Source organism: Aspergillus brasiliensis (assembly GCF_001889945.1).
Source record: "Aspergillus brasiliensis CBS 101740 unplaced genomic scaffold ASPBRscaffold_4, whole genome shotgun sequence".
NCBI classification, from domain to species: domain Eukaryota; kingdom Fungi; phylum Ascomycota; class Eurotiomycetes; order Eurotiales; family Aspergillaceae; genus Aspergillus; species Aspergillus brasiliensis.
The window spans coordinates 1,895,207-1,910,031 of NW_027137445.1; the positions used below are offsets into that span (position 1 = coordinate 1,895,207).

The 14,825-nt window shown below is 50.6% G+C and overlaps 5 protein-coding genes across 5 annotated transcripts; 2 read left to right on the top strand and 3 right to left on the bottom strand.

Moving 5' to 3' along the window:
- Positions 1 to 206: 206 nt before the first annotated feature.
- On the top strand, positions 207 to 2,108 carry ASPBRDRAFT_194650 (aminoglycoside phosphotransferase family protein; the record flags this gene model as incomplete). The annotated part of the gene is made up of 5 exons (XM_067620776.1): positions 207 to 468; positions 516 to 691; positions 746 to 943; positions 993 to 1,197; positions 1,246 to 2,108. The coding sequence occupies 5 exons, from the start codon at positions 207 to 209 to the stop codon at positions 2,106 to 2,108; spliced, it is 1,704 nt and encodes a 567-aa protein (XP_067480973.1).
- An 85-nt stretch (positions 2,109 to 2,193) lies between these two features.
- Positions 2,194 to 3,123, bottom strand: ASPBRDRAFT_53849 (sulfotransferase family protein; the record flags this gene model as incomplete). The annotated part of the gene is made up of 2 exons (XM_067627134.1): positions 2,194 to 2,918; positions 2,997 to 3,123. 2 exons carry the CDS (start codon positions 3,121 to 3,123, stop codon positions 2,194 to 2,196), a joined length of 852 nt encoding a protein of 283 aa, XP_067480974.1.
- Positions 3,124 to 3,794: 671 nt separating this feature from the next.
- ASPBRDRAFT_41428 (thioesterase family protein) lies at positions 3,795 to 5,168 on the top strand. Its single transcript, XM_067624567.1, has 2 exons — positions 3,795 to 4,054; positions 4,113 to 5,168. Exons 1-2 carry the CDS (start codon positions 3,941 to 3,943, stop codon positions 4,962 to 4,964), a joined length of 966 nt encoding a protein of 321 aa, XP_067480975.1. The 5' UTR covers positions 3,795 to 3,940; the 3' UTR covers positions 4,965 to 5,168.
- A 1,257-nt stretch (positions 5,169 to 6,425) lies between these two features.
- On the bottom strand, positions 6,426 to 10,985 carry ASPBRDRAFT_121625 (uncharacterized protein; the record flags this gene model as incomplete). Its single annotated transcript, XM_067617444.1, has 4 exons — positions 6,426 to 8,782; positions 8,826 to 10,191; positions 10,241 to 10,299; positions 10,346 to 10,985. The coding sequence occupies 4 exons, from the start codon at positions 10,983 to 10,985 to the stop codon at positions 6,426 to 6,428; spliced, it is 4,422 nt and encodes a 1,473-aa protein (XP_067480976.1).
- Positions 10,986 to 12,060: 1,075 nt separating this feature from the next.
- On the bottom strand, positions 12,061 to 14,652 carry ASPBRDRAFT_41430 (putative serine peptidase). The gene is made up of 10 exons (XM_067624568.1): positions 14,139 to 14,652; positions 13,926 to 14,043; positions 13,718 to 13,872; positions 13,547 to 13,669; positions 13,327 to 13,499; positions 13,194 to 13,281; positions 13,036 to 13,141; positions 12,824 to 12,983; positions 12,563 to 12,763; positions 12,061 to 12,503 (listed from the first exon to the last, which is right to left on the bottom strand). The coding sequence occupies exons 1-10, from the start codon at positions 14,376 to 14,378 to the stop codon at positions 12,287 to 12,289; spliced, it is 1,581 nt and encodes a 526-aa protein (XP_067480977.1). The 5' UTR covers positions 14,379 to 14,652; the 3' UTR covers positions 12,061 to 12,286.
- Positions 14,653 to 14,825: the final 173 nt, after the last annotated feature.

Genomic DNA, 14,825 nt, shown 5'->3' on the forward strand with positions numbered 1-14,825 from the left:
ACCTGTCAGTGGTGTCAGAATGGGTTCCGAAAATTTACTCATTCTCTCTGCAAAATCACATTGGCTCCATTAATACAATATTGCATTAGCTCCTAAATACATGTTAATACCTAAATACAGAACCAGTGAAGGAAGCAGGTTTTGCTACTAGTCGCTGATATATCTGGATTTTCCCATCTAGCATGCTGTATCTTCAACTCTCTGCTATGGCTCTCCCGTGGAACATTGCCGGATCAGCATCCCAGGTCCTATTTCAAGACAAGGCATCGTCTCAATACCAAGCCTTGCTTGCCATAACGGACCTTCCTCATCCAGATCGATCCATCCTGGGCGGATTCTTTAACGATGCTTTCGACCCTCCAGCAGCAGCGAGATACCTCTTACACAGAATACATATGAATGGCTCTAACAGTCCATCGGGACAAAAGTTGCGATTCCTATCAGACTGGGCCTCCGTCGTGACCAAATGTGAGTTTACCAACAATCCACGGCAATTGTAGTTTCTAACGTGTCAGTTCGGCCGACTTTGGCGACCTCACTCCCCGCAGAGACGAAGAAGCTCATATATGACCGGGATGGAGGCTGCTGTTGCCTAACTCATACTCCATTCACGTCATACTTGGACCCTGACCTCGAATATGTTCACATGATCTCACCGTGTCTGTTTGAAGATCCACAGTTATCGGAAGGAGTACGTTCCATTCCTGTTATTGCAATGCTGTCTTCTAACCCACTCTTCCCTAAGTCTGCTCGCTACGAAATGTTGTGTGAATTTCTATCGCCAGAGCTGCTAGAGATTCTCAATGAAAGACAGGAGCAGCCTCAGAGACTAGATAACCTCTGGTTATTGTCTAAGCAAGCCTTTAGTGACTTGGAGAAAGGAACCGTATTTCTCCAACGCCGAGACTGGAAGAGTTTTCCCGATCCCACTCGGAAGCAGGCCGTAAGTATACCAGACGCCTCAGAAGTGAATTAATATTGATCTTACCAAGTATACGGTCGTCACCAATCTAGCTCGACCTCGGCTCTACCCTATCTCTTCTCTAGATGCAGATGAAGTGGTCCTCGAGAGTCGTAATCAATTGCCAATCATCAAAGAAGAATTATTCGAGATTCACGCGTGTTTCTCCAAGACTCTAGCATGGATGGACGTCAAGAGATATATCATTTCATCGCCTGATGATACCACCGCTCCAGGTAAGCCCCGAGACATCTTCGCTACTGCTTGCTATTGATGGCGTATAGTGAGAAAGCCATCTCTTCTTTTATCCGCATTTCCATTCTCCATCTTGGGACATCTCTGGCGGGCATTACCTTCTTTCATGAGAGCAATCGTCTACGACGCTTTAGTCCGGATAGGCTCTCGCATGTATGGCCCGACGCTCTCAATGACTGTCTTCAAGTTACCGTTTGGCTTGTATCTGCGACGGGGACACCCGATGCTGGGATCCGAACATCAAGCGGAAGCACACACCCTCCGCATGATCGAACGATCCACAAGTATTCCCGCTCCACGAGCACTGGACGTCTTGCAAACCTCTCGATGGTCTTATCTACTAATGACGCGTGTCCCGGGACAGCCCATTAGTCAACAGTTCAACAGGATGACCGATGAGCAAGTGAAGCAAGCAGTGGAAGATTTGAAACGATACGTTGCTCAACTCCGCGCCATCCCTCCCAACACAGACTCAGAATTTCGAATCTGCAACTCCCTCGGTGGAGGATTTCTGGACTGGCGGATCCCCGATAGCCAGCGCGAAGAGCTGCGGTTCAAGAGCGAGGCGGAGTTCAACAAGTACTTGACCGATCCGTTCGGGGAAGACACGCGCAGACGCGCTGCGAAATCGCATGATATTCCGCATGCAATCCACTTTACGCACGGGGATTTGAATCCGAGGAATATCTTGGTGGAAAATGGCAGAATCAGTGGGATTGTTGGCTGGGAGAATGCCGGCTGGTTCCCGGAGTATTGGGAATATACCAAGGCACATTATTGTGTGCGGTATGTGATGCGGTGGCTGGTGGATGTTGTTGATCGAGTGTTTGAGGGTTATCGGGATGAATTGCACGTGGAGAATATGCTTTCTGACCTTTTGGGCCCGTTTTAGTATCCTTTGTTTCTTACTTTCTCGTCAGAATGATTTGCTAATAGCTTCCACTTAGTTGACTATTCATTATATTGATCACTTCAGACTACCCTACCCATATCTTATAAACCACCGCCGCCACCATCACCGGCCCCAACACCCACCATCCCACCCTCCAAACCAACCGCTGCATCCCCCTCCACATCACAATTTTCACCTTCTCATCCAACCACTTCTTCTCATTCAAATGTGGAAACGGCACTTGGGGAACCGGCTTACCCAGAAAATCACACAACGGTTCCCACCCCTCACTCAACTTAAACTCCAACAGCCTCTCCGGCGGCGTCAACCTCCTCACCAATGCATAATGCTCCCGATACTTCTCTTTACTCACACGTCTGGCATCCTCCGGCCCTTTAATCCCCAACCATCCTTCAAAGGTGGATTTATGCACTTTGCCCAACGGATGCGTAAACCACCGATCAATGGTATATATGAGTGTCACGATGGGATCGTACGTATTGGCAATAACACCGTCCATCCAGCTCTCGTACCAGGAGTCGATGTCTCTCTCTACCAGAACTACTTTGGCCTCCGGATATGCTTTGATGAGGTCCTCGGCGAATGCAATGGCAGGTGTGTCGGAGGAGATGGCGGCGAAGTCGTGCAGGAGTTGGTCGAATTCAGCTCGGCTGTAGATAGGGCCCGGCGCGGAGAAGAATTTCCGGTCGATGGCTTCTTGCCACATGGGGATGGTGCCGAATTTGTTGGACATGAGGGCGATAGAGTGCCAGCAGGGGAGGGAGAGGGTTTCGAGGGCGGAGCACATTGCTTTCTTTCTCTTAGCTGTGTTTGCGAAGGGTCATTGTGTAGTGGGAGGATACTTCCATTCATAGAAGTAGTACTTACACGCTGTCCCTGTTCGATTGAACCCCAGACAGAGACATTCAAGTGGAATGCTGCGCTTCTTGCCTCGGGGAGAGTCGCTGTTCACGGGACGGAAGAGTTCGGGATGTCGTTCTTGGGGGGTGGCCATGGTGTATATCTTCTCTGCTGTGTTGATTGGTATGTACAGGAAAGAAAAGTATCTCAAGTTGAACTACAGACCCTGGCATTGTTGTAGAACTTTTTATACTCCTCATTCACTGTACTATACTAGCGCTTACTTGTCGGCAGTTGGAGGACTGCGCTGATTGGTCTGCTCGTTCATGCATTTAGTCTATTCACTAATCATTAGCGCTTAGTTGAGGTGAGCTAGGAGTGAATGTATGCTGTAGACACTACTTCATAGTAGAGCAAATATTCAGCTACAAGCATAGTGACACGTCATTGAGCCCCATCATATCTATCAGCGAATTGCCAGCTGAAGAAGTGATATGTCACAACGATCAGACACGAGCAGCTTTGATTGCCAAAGTGGATTCCACGAGCAGCTGATAACACTATACCCCTTCTGGTAACTTACTACATGCTACACTATCAGTTCGATCAATGTAGATGATCGATTACAATGGCGATTAAGAGCTAACAGAGTACTCTGTTAGTATCCAGTAATATTTATATCCATGCAGTAAGATACAACAGTAGCCGATAATCAGCTGCTATTCACTATCACCTGTGATGATAAGATACTCCGACAGCCGAGGTAGTTTTTCCGAGATCCCCAAGATTGAGTCTCGGCTTACTTCTGACAACAACTCTGCTTATCTTCTACTAATTGCCAGGATCCCACTCATTCATTCTCTTCTACTCTCATTTCTCTCCATATTGAGTCCGGGGACTGCAGACTCCCCGACTCTCACTGTACATTCATCACTCATCTAGATCGTACATAATCATAATCATAATCCATCATGGCCGACCTCTCCACTCTCCGCGAAGTCATCCTCCCTTCGCTCATCTCCTGGAAATCCCTCGCCATTGTGCTCGCCTTACTCAATCTCAAGAATCTTCCTTTCTCGTGGCATGTCTGTATTCCCATCCCTATCCATACCCATCAATTTAATACTAAGTAATCTGTGATAGATCCGCCTCCTAACCCACCTCCTCCTCAACCTCCGCCGCTCCCCGACCTCCCCTCCCTTCCCTACCTGTCCTCCAACCCTCACCACCACCACCAAATCAAAGATTCAAACCCACCCCATCTTCCACCCCCACACCCTAACCACCCGCACCTCCCTCTGGGAAACCGACTACAACTTCCACAAATCCAACAGCACCTACTTCTCCGACCTCGACATCTCCCGCACCGCCATCGTAACACGCGTCTACACACCGGGTCTAGCCCTCGTGAACACGGAACTCGACCACGAACTACAGAATGGAACAGACGCCAATGCCAAAGTCAATGTCGGGAAGAAGGTCTATGTCGCGCTGGGATCTACCTATACGAGCTTTAAGCGGGAGATTCTCCCCCTGCAGAAGTATCGGGTCATGAGTAGGGTGGTGGGTTGGGATCGGAAGTGGGTTTATGTGCTTTCTGCGTTTGTGAGTATTCCTTCTTCGAAGAAGAAGATGGGGGGTGGGAAGGGGAAGGTGTTTGCTACGGCGGTGAGCAAGTATGTGGTTAAGAAGGGGTGGGTTACGGTGCCGCCGGAGAGGGTGTTGAGGGCCAGTGGGATGTTGCCGGAGAGGAGTCCTGGTGAGAAAGATGAGGAGGTGGATGGAGTGGTGGTTGAGGAGGAGGAAGAGGGGACGGTGGAGAATATTGTGGAGGGGGTGGGGGAGGTGTTGAGTAAAGATGGTGATGCTAAAGGAGAAGGGGATGGAGTATCGGATTGGTCGTGGGAGATGATTGAGGAGGAGAGAGTGCGAGGGATGAAGGTTGTCGAGGGATATATCGGGCTGGATGAGAAGTTGTTGGCCGAGTGGGAGTGACCATAATCCCTCAGTTTACTTTGCTTCACTTTTATGCTTGTATAGATACCATAGTAGAGATAGATGATACCGTACTCAGATTCCATAATAACCATACGTCATATATCATGATCCCCCAATCACCCCATCCTCCCTCAGTACATGCATAGTATCGACAATGAATCAAGACGACCCACAAATTGCATTCTCCAAATCAACCCCAGCTACACACACAGACAAACAGAAAATCAGTCAATCACCCCCACCACCATCAAGATAGGAAGTAAGATGGGATAAACATACCCTGCAAATCCCCCTGACACCCATTATTATTCAAACAATCCCGTATACCCTGCTGGAAGTTCCCATTGGTGCAGTAGCAATTGATATCCCCGGAGTTGCAGATCGTGCTTGATTCCACGCAGTTGCCCTGAAATCAAACTACTTAGCAAGCAGACCTACTTCTTATTCCATTCTATAGACAGTAGAATAGGAGGAGGAAGGTAATACCAAACAATCAGGGATATTCTGCGCCATGGCGAAGGAGAGAAGGGTGGTGATGGGGAGGAGGATTGAGAATTTCATTGTATATAATGCCAACTAGTATATTGTTTCTCTCTGGGATAGAATAGAGATATGTGTGGTTGGTGTAGTGGCGCGATACCACGAGGGAATTATCTGATTTATATATACCTATGCCTCTACCTCTATTCACCTACCATAAGGTATAAGACTACGAGGTATAGAGTACTTCGTACTCCGTACTACTCCAGGAAGTAGGGATAAGTGATATCCTTGCATGTGGGGTAGTGGAGTAGTGCAAGGGAGGTAGGTACTACTAGTTCATATGGAATATCAGTTGGTCATGTATATCTGTAACCTGAAGATCTTTATATCGGTTACTCACTCTCCATCGATGTATCTTAGCTTGGATTGTACAGAAGCATAACTCCCTCGGACTCACTCATGTATTGAATAACAGCTATAGAGCATCATAAGAGATGGATTCTGTCTGGTACGTGGTATGCATTGCAGCAGTATATCATGGACGATTCACAAAGTGTAGGGTATGTCATAAAGACAATGAATACTCCAGATATTGACTGATGAGGTCACATCACATTCCATGAGTATCAGTATCTGCAAGGACTTCATCCACCACACTCATCCCCATCTTCACGAGGCAGCCACTGCGCCACTAAGACATGCATCAGCCCTTGCAGGTGGTTCGACTTCTTCAGTCTTCAGTGTATTACACTTTTCGATGTAGATCTTACGCGTAATCAGTAGGGAGATTATAATAGCTTGAGAGAATGTCATAGAATGTAGAAAATCTATTTCACTGTAGTACAGTGTATCTAGTCTAGATATTAACAAGAAAGAAATGCAGCCTCGCTAGGCACTAATAGTCGGCAAATGACAACATAGAAAGGAAGAAATGTTAGTAGAAAAGGAGTAGAAAAGAAGGAAAGGCATCGGCAATCACTGCTTCCGCCACTTCTTCACCCGGAACAGATAGTAAAACGCCGCTGCCGCCGCAACCTGCACAACCACATACACCCAGAAGATGCCAAAGTTCCGCCACTTGTCACTGGCCACAATTCCCGACATGCTAATATACGCATCCGCCGTGCTCACCGAGCAGTACTCGCATCCCGTCGTAGCATTCGGGTTCAGCAGATTCCCTCCAGCAAGCTCCGCATACTGTCCCAGATAATCGCCGCAGGATTGACCCGATGGCGGATCAAGGACTGACAGCTCCGACGATGAGCACACCACTTCTCTTCCCGACACCTGTGTAGACACCATTGCTGACGCCCAGTATGTGAACGGGGATACACGGTACATGAAGATCCAGAATCCCGGGAGAGCGGAAGGCGCTTGCATGATACCGCAAAAAGTCAAGGCCATGGCGAACAAGAGGGTCACGATGGCACTGGCGGTGACGGTGTCGGGCAGTGCGGCAATGATCATGTGCGCAAAGGTACTGACGTAGATGAAAAATTCAATGCAGAGGATGAGCACGGTGGCTTGTCGGGCAGAACTCTGGATACCCACTACAGGGAAGTAGTAGCAGGCGAAGACGATAATGCCGAGGACGATTTGGTAGGGTATTTCGACGATGATGTTGGCCATCAGGAACGCTTTCCAGCTGTATGCTTTGCTAGGCTTTTCGCGGACTTCGTAAAGATCCCGCTGCGTGATGAAGAGCGGCATGATCTGCTGCACAAGAGACGGGAACAGAGAGCACAGCATGAAGATGGAATAGATGACCGTCTGCAACCCTTGGAGAGATGATTTGGCGTGGTAGAAAGAGAACCCGATAAACAGACCGCCAAACACACCCAGGCCCCATTTGGCGACCACATACGAGGGCATGCGCCAGTACTGCTGGAAGACACGGTAGGTGACTTGGTATAACTGGAACCAGAACGGCATGGCGAATTCACTATGGCTCCATTCAGTATCCTGTTCGGCCGGGGCTGTCTCCTTCTCGGCATGGATGCGATCGATCTCCGCTTGGACATCTTGCGCCTCATTGCTTTGCTTCCATACATCGAACCAGTTCTCTCCCTTGGCATTGGAGCCCTTGTTGACCATCTCGAGCATGTACTCAGCCGGATTCTCGTCCGCACCGCAAGGGCGTGGGGCGCCGTTGGCCTCAAAGTAATCGAGCAGTGTGCGCGAGTTTTCTCCCACCGGTCCGAAGTAGACGGTCTTACCGCCGCGAGCGAGGAATAGCAACCGATCGAATTGCTGGAACAAAACAGCGCTAGGCTGGTGAATGGTACAGAGAACGGCCTGGCCATGGTCGGCTAAGCGGCGGAGAAAGGCACAGATAGCCCACGAGCTCTGGGAGTCGAGACCACTGGTAGGCTCATCCAAGAAAAGGAGAAGCTTCGGTCGTGCAGCCAGCTCCACACCGATGGTTAGCAGCTTTCGTTGTTCAACATTCAAACCCTCTCCCGGAACTCCGACGACTGCTTCGGCAAAGTCCTCCATCTTCAGCATGGAGATGACTTCTTCGACGTAGTCGTACTTTTCCTTGAGCGAGACGGTAGGCGGTTGGCGAAGCAGAGCACTGAACTGCAGTGACTCACGCACAGTAGCGGTTTCAAGGTGAAGGTCTTGTTGCTGGACGTATCCGGTTTTCCGCTGAAAGCTAGCATCCAGTCCTTTACCGTTGACAAACATGTCCCCAGTAATCACTCCCATGGTGGTCCGATGGGCGAGAACATCGAGAAGCGTGGTCTTTCCTGCTCCACTGACTCCCATGAGCGCGGTGAGGGTGCCAGGCTTGACCCAGCCTGATACGTGGTCCAGAAGCCGTCTAGTTTCGCCCTTGATGTCGACATCATAACACACATCGCGCCAGGTAAAGATATCTTTTTGCGGAGCGAGTCCTCCGAGATTCTCTGACTGCCCCGTGCCAGTCGGCTTGATAGTACTCAGCTCAACTCCATTCTCAACATCAGAAGACTTCGGGCCCGTGGCACCCGACAAGGCTCGCTTCTGGCTGCGATGGAATACCAACACCTCGGCGGTGCTGGTGGTGGCCGAGTTCAGCTCTGTAGCCGCGAAGTAGATCGCCATGAATCCAATCAAGAAGGCGATCAGAATCCCGAAGTTGCGCCACACGTGGCTGTAGTAGTACTTGAAGTTGACGGCGATGTACTTGTCACCACTGACCAACTTCTCTCCGGCAACGGATCCGGACGTGGAACAAACGAAGGAAGAGCCGTTCATGTCAGCATATGACGGGATGAATGAAGAGCAGGGAAATTCGCGACCGTGGAATTCGTTGGCTATCATTATTTCAAACGCATAGTATATCGGATCTAACAGGTCAGCAAAGATCACAGGAAGCGGAGGAGCACATACTCAAGTAGTGAATCCATTCAAACCAAGGATGCATCGAAGGAACTGGCAGCACAAATCCGGTATAAACGATCAGAGCCAAGATCAAAACTCCTGCCAGCGTCATGGCCTGGGAAACGGTTTTCGTAATCGCCGCCATGGTTCGGAAGACCGCACTCATGACGAACATGATAATGAAGGAGATCAGGAAGTAGATGAAGAACTGGGCCGGTTCGCGTCGTAGATTGACCATAAAGTAAAGAATGATGTTGAAGGCGACAGCGAGAGCAAATTTGACTGGTATGTCGCTCACCACCCCCGCAATCGCTTCGGTTGCTGGATGATAGAAAGCATAGGAAGCTTGTTTTTCCACAATCGGTCGCTGGGCGTAGAGTGTATTAATCTCGGACATAGCTGTCAGTGCGTTCAGAAGGACAGCAAAGAAGAGCGCTGCGCCCTTGGAGACAAAAGAAGCAGTATCGTTGGGGGAGTTATAGTAAACCGAGCCGATGATTAGGGCCATAATGATCTGTCCACAGACGGTCGATACAGTGGACTGGATGTCCATCCATAGCCGCTGATAAGCACGTTTCGTGTTCAATTTGATCTGCATAGGCACGCTCAACAAGAAGGGCGATTTGGGCCGCGTATGTTTAGCCTGCACCAGCCGCTTGCGCTCGTGGAACTCTGTATCGGTAGCCTTGTCGTCACGGAAAGGGTGTTCTTTTTCATACGAAGCGATCTCGCCAAGCACCTTTTGATACTCTGGGGACTGACGCCAATACGCTTCGAAATCATCCGGGGTACGAGGCACACGGTCTTCCATGCCCGCGCGTGGCCGACGCTCCTGGGGGTTGGTCACGGAGGTCAGGAAATCACCGGTTGTTTGTCTCGGCGGACACTCCCAGCCCTGCCGCTCAAAGAAAGCCTTCGCCTCCGAGACAGGCCCAAGGTAAATTTGACGGCCCTCATAAAGCACCGTTACCTTGTCAAAGATGTCATAGATGCTCTGACTCGCTTGGTAGATAGCAATCGCATGAGCGGACCCCGTTAGGTCAGCCAGCAGTCGCAGAGCCTCGACGAACTTCAGCGCGGTAGCGGAGTCAAGACCACGGGTAGAGTTGTCCCATGCAGCCAGAGGTGCGGCAGCCAAGGCCATCTCAGCAATACTGACGCGCTTGCGTTCTCCTCCCGATACACCTCGGATGAACTCGTTCCCAACCTTGGTGTTGTACGTGTGGCTCAGCCCGAAGATAGCCATGACCACCTTTGTGAGATGCTTCGCGTGTTCGTCCCGAGATAACCCTCTGATGCGATGTTGTGGAGTGCGCATAGCGGCGGCAAATTCGAGTGTCTGACCAACGGTAAGGTGTGGGAAGTGCTTGTCCACCTACGTATAGTTAGCGAGTAATACTTGTTTATAATCAGCGTAGACATACCTCTTGGTTGTAGACCACTTCACCCTTGAACTCCTTGATCATCTGATGTTGAGGAATACCTGGTCAGGTTAGTAGAGATACAAAGCAATAATATGGTGTATTTACCATTATAATGAATCAAGCTGTCCTCGTTGACAGTCAACCCATTAAGCTCGCCACAAAGTGACTTCAGAAAAGTACTGCAGCCGGCGCCCGGCCGACCAAGGACGAGAAGAAGCTCTCCACTCTTCAACACACCGTTGAACTCATTCAGGATCCGCTTCGACGGAGAGTGACGATTCCGAAGTGCCTCCCCAATTTGGAAAGGGGCAGTGAAGGTCGATGACACGGTATCTTGGAACTGAACCGCCGCGCCAGTGCCTGAAATGGAAAGGTTCTTGAAGACAATGCCTGGTCGAAGATCGAGAGCACCCTCTCGACGAAGCTCACTGAGACCGAATGCAAGCCACTTTCCGAGATCGAACTTGTCCGTCTGGGGATCGAGACAGGGGTCATCCTCTCGGATGGTGTCCAGGGTTTCCGGACGACCAGAGACAGCTGTATGCTGGGTATAGACGCTGGAGCGCCGTCTGATGGACTCTTCAGTGGCGATCCGAACTAAATTCTGTCTCTCCTCGGGGCCGATGAGGGCCACAGCGGGGTGGGTTGAATCTTGTTCATGATGCGCAGCCTGTGTGTTAGGTGTGTTTTGGCGTAGTAGGTGGTCCTGGTCCTGGGGCCAGGGGCCACTCTGATCGGAAGCCATGTCGTAGACGCTAGCCACCACTCAGAAGCAATTATAGGGGGGGATGGAATTGCGAGGAGTCTTCTAATTGCATAGTAGAAGAAGACTGGCACCGCGCCCAGTCTTTATATGAATGACAACCTCGCATTCTCCTGGTCGGGATATCGGTCCCCAGGGGCGCCGGATCGGCTTCCATGGTTCATGGTACAAAGCTTGCTAGTATACTCCGTACAAGATGCCAAGTCAACTTGGGCTGTGCATATATTCGGATGCGGATCTTACTATGAACCGGGGAGATTATGGAGCGGTTCCAGCCTAGTTGTCAATCGGATCTCGCAAATCTAGATGCCGTTGAGGGTGCCTGAAGCACGACCACCAATGAATGGGGCCATCGTGGGATGTGTCAGCGGAGGTTATGTCTTCAGAGCATCCGATCCGCCACGTTGATCCGCAAGTGGATCGTGGATGAAGATACAAAGTTGGCCCGGCTTCCGGATTGGGCAGTGAGCGGGTCTCCCCTGTCTGCTTATCCCCGCTGACTAAGTATCCCCGCTGACATCCATAGACACCTCAGGTTGGGCCAGACTTGTTCTATCCGGGTAGATCTTCTGAACTATTAAATTTTGCATGAGGCCAAAATCCAATACTACGGTTGAGGATGCTGTATTTGGATAATGCATCATCGAAGCTGAAGGATCTACAACGGTTTTATTGTCATGTGAGTTGGGACAATGGATGCTTGTCTTTGTCTGCTTCATATTCATTGCAGTCGAATGTACAAGATCAATCTCCGTGCTCAATTAGATAGGGATTGATAGAGATGTACTGTGCTGAGAGCTGTCGTCATCATCACTTCGAGGTCTAAATTTGTGTCAGTGTAGTAGTAAGATTGTTGTCAAAGATTGTGTCAGAGTCGCTTATGGGCGATAGTCTAGAGCTTATATATATGCTGAACCCCACCATGATTATTGGCCCGGTAGTATCCACAGTAAGCCTAGCCATAATTTATTGGTATCTATGTGGGATGATGGAATTGCCGCCATGACCTGGATCCCTATAAGGAGAGGAGGAAGACTGGAAAGCCTTTGAGTAAGGCCTCGTAACAAATGGTCCGGTGAACTTGAAACTTGACTCCTAGTAATGTCCCGACGATCGGCCGACGATCGGCTAGTAGTAACGGCTCTATTTTCCATTCGTGGTATTCGGACTCACTGGTAGACGTTTCTGAAACCTATTTTATGGACTGGCATGGCCATGTCTAGTATCATCATCATATCGCACTCCCTATGTACAACCCCTATATATCCACCAGTGCTATCCAATCAAGCATAATACTCCTCCACCCACTCCTTAATCTGCTTCACCTCATTATTAACCACCTTCCGAACCCCCTCATTCACATAATAATCCTGCATATACAGATCCGAGCAATGGAAGCCACCCGGAATAACCTGCACCGGTTCATTCGCCGTGCTAACCAGCGGACCACCGGGCCGGAAAGTGCTCGATACACCGGAGTCGCGCCAGGGATCGTATTGCCTTTATCACACCTTCATTAGTATTGACTTCGTCATCAATTCAGAAAGTAGGAGACTCACCCATTTGTCCAGATCAACCGCGTCGTGTTGCGGGTCATGTCCCAACCACCGGTCCAGCTATTCACCGTGGCGGAGTTCTTACCCTTCGCGCTGCCGTACGTGTAGCCGTTCACTTCGGGGAAGTAGAGCGGGCATTGGCGTTGCCAGTAGGAAGCACTCACAAGCCGGGGCACGATGGTGGAGGTACCTTCGGGAGCACCGCTGGATCTTTATCAGTGGGTTGTTCGTGTGGTAACATGGAATAAAGTAAGGGGGACGCACTCCTGCCACCAGAAGAAAGGCTCGTTGCAGAGGAACCATTCCCATTGGCGGTCGACGGCGTTATCGACAGAGGTGTCGGTGAAGAGCGGGCTCGAGGCGTTGTAGCTGTCGAAGCAGGCGACGCTCCACTCGTCGGTCCAGTAGCCGTAGCTTGCACAGTCTGTTACTGGGTTAGTTTGTGGCATACAGACGGGACAGGTGGGGTGAAATACAATCAGGGAGGATGGTTGAATTGAACCAATTTGCATAGTTGGCCAGGGCCTTTTCGAGCCCGACGCCCTCGGGGCCGGGGGTTACTGCGGCGCCGGCTTCAACACCCTGAATACGTTAGCCGATTGCCTTGCTACGGAGAAGTTTTCCGGTGACTTACCTCGATAGCGTCACAGAACTCGAAAAAGGAAGAGTATCCTGTGGCAAAGTCGTTGTCTTGCCAGAGATACGGTCCATTGGGGAGGACACTGTTCCTGTTAGCATAGCTTCGTCTATATATCTGGCGTACTCACGCGGCAAAATCGTCGTAATGCTCAAGAGCTCCGAGGCCAAACTTCTCCTTGAGTGCCTGCTGCTCTTTGGCAGTTCCATTCTTCCCAACCTTGTCGACATACTCGGCTACTAAAGACACATCCTTGCTGCAGTTCTGTGCCATACCTTGCTGAATGGGGTAGAAGTATTGCCACTGGTCTGGTTAGCCGCAAGTGGACGACACAAGCAAGTAATACTTACAAAGTCATAGATAGCCTCCACAGGAGCACTAGTGGCATGATAAGCCCAGAACGTTCCAGGAGCGATAGACTCGGTCCAAGCCGTCAAGGCACCGCTGTATGATCCACCGACCATGACCCAGGGCTACGTCGTCAGCACATATCAGAATCACAGAGCGGTGAAGGTACATACAGCATTTTGTGCATTGCTGCGGCTGCTGTTATCGAATTGCAGCTTCACCGTCTCGGCGAAGTAGGTCATGTCCAAAATGGACTGATCCAGTGTGAGATACTGAAGTGTTTCGGCATTGAGCACGTCATAAGGCGAAGAGTCGCCCCAGTAGCGGTCTGAATTGGGTATAATCAGCTATTATATCTTCCTTGGAAGCGGTGACACTCACGCTCGATGAGAATCACAGCACCCTGGATCTCCTGCGCATAGACACCTGTGAGGGTCTCATTGGTGAGATACCCCTCATAGCCATCGGCAGAGACCTCTCCAGGGGTGAACAGAACCACCTAGTCCAATCAGCAATGTTCCTCACAATCACGGACCTTGCCAACGGCCAGATTCCAATATGGCCGGTCATGAGGACGAAATGCTAGAGACGCACCGGTGACCCAGGACCACCCCAGTATTCCGTACTCCACCAGTACCGCTGGGAGAACGTTCCCTTTTCCGGGTTATGATGGTCCAGTAGCTGCTCGAAGTAAGCTTTGCCCGTGGTCGCAGCCGATTTACTCGAAGCTGGCCGAGAGATAGGCTTGGGCGCAAGACGGGGGCGAGCAGCCTGAGCCAGAGAGGCCCAAGAGAGCGCCAGTGCCGCAGCAGCGACAGCAGAGAAGGAACGCATACTGTGAGCTGTCGAGGGGGACTGAGGATCTCACAACCACACTAGACGAAATAGCACGAGAGAACGGCCAGCGCCGGAGGAAGCGAGCGATTTATGTCTGCGCCGGGGCCATGGCGTGAGCGCAGCAGGAACTCCGCTCCTGCTAGGCGATACTACCTTACTCCAATGCATAGATTAAACCAGGCACGGCATGAGGAGTCCGGCAGAGACAAATCCTGTGAGACTGCAGAATCGAGTGTTGTGCACCGTCGGGAGAGCGTCGGGGCAGCCGGAGGGGGTGGAGCCTGCAGATGACATTGTCAGAAGATAAATGGATGAGGAAGAAGCTGACGGAGGCGAGCACATTGGAGACTAGACTAAGACACTTTAGCCTTTCATAGTTGCCGGCGCCGTGGGGAGTCCGGCTGCAGTGCCATTGGAGGTGCGCCTGCAGGAACGCGTGATAAC

Coding starts and splice junctions, on each gene's coding strand:
- ASPBRDRAFT_41428 (XM_067624567.1), top strand. CDS start 3,941: ATGGCCGACCTCTCCACTCTCCGCGAAGTCATCCTCCCTTCGCTCATC. Junction 4,055..4,112: donor ATCTTCCTTTCTCGTGGCAT/GTCTGTATTCCC, acceptor AATCTGTGATAG/ATCCGCCTCCTAACCCACCT.
- ASPBRDRAFT_41430 (XM_067624568.1), bottom strand. CDS start 14,378: ATGCGTTCCTTCTCTGCTGTCGCTGCTGCGGCACTGGCGCTCTCTTGG. Junction 13,873..13,925: donor TGCTGTGATTCTCATCGAGC/GTGAGTGTCACC, acceptor TACCCAATTCAG/ACCGCTACTGGGGCGACTCT. Junction 13,670..13,717: donor GCAGCAATGCACAAAATGCT/GTATGTACCTTC, acceptor CTGACGACGTAG/CCCTGGGTCATGGTCGGTGG.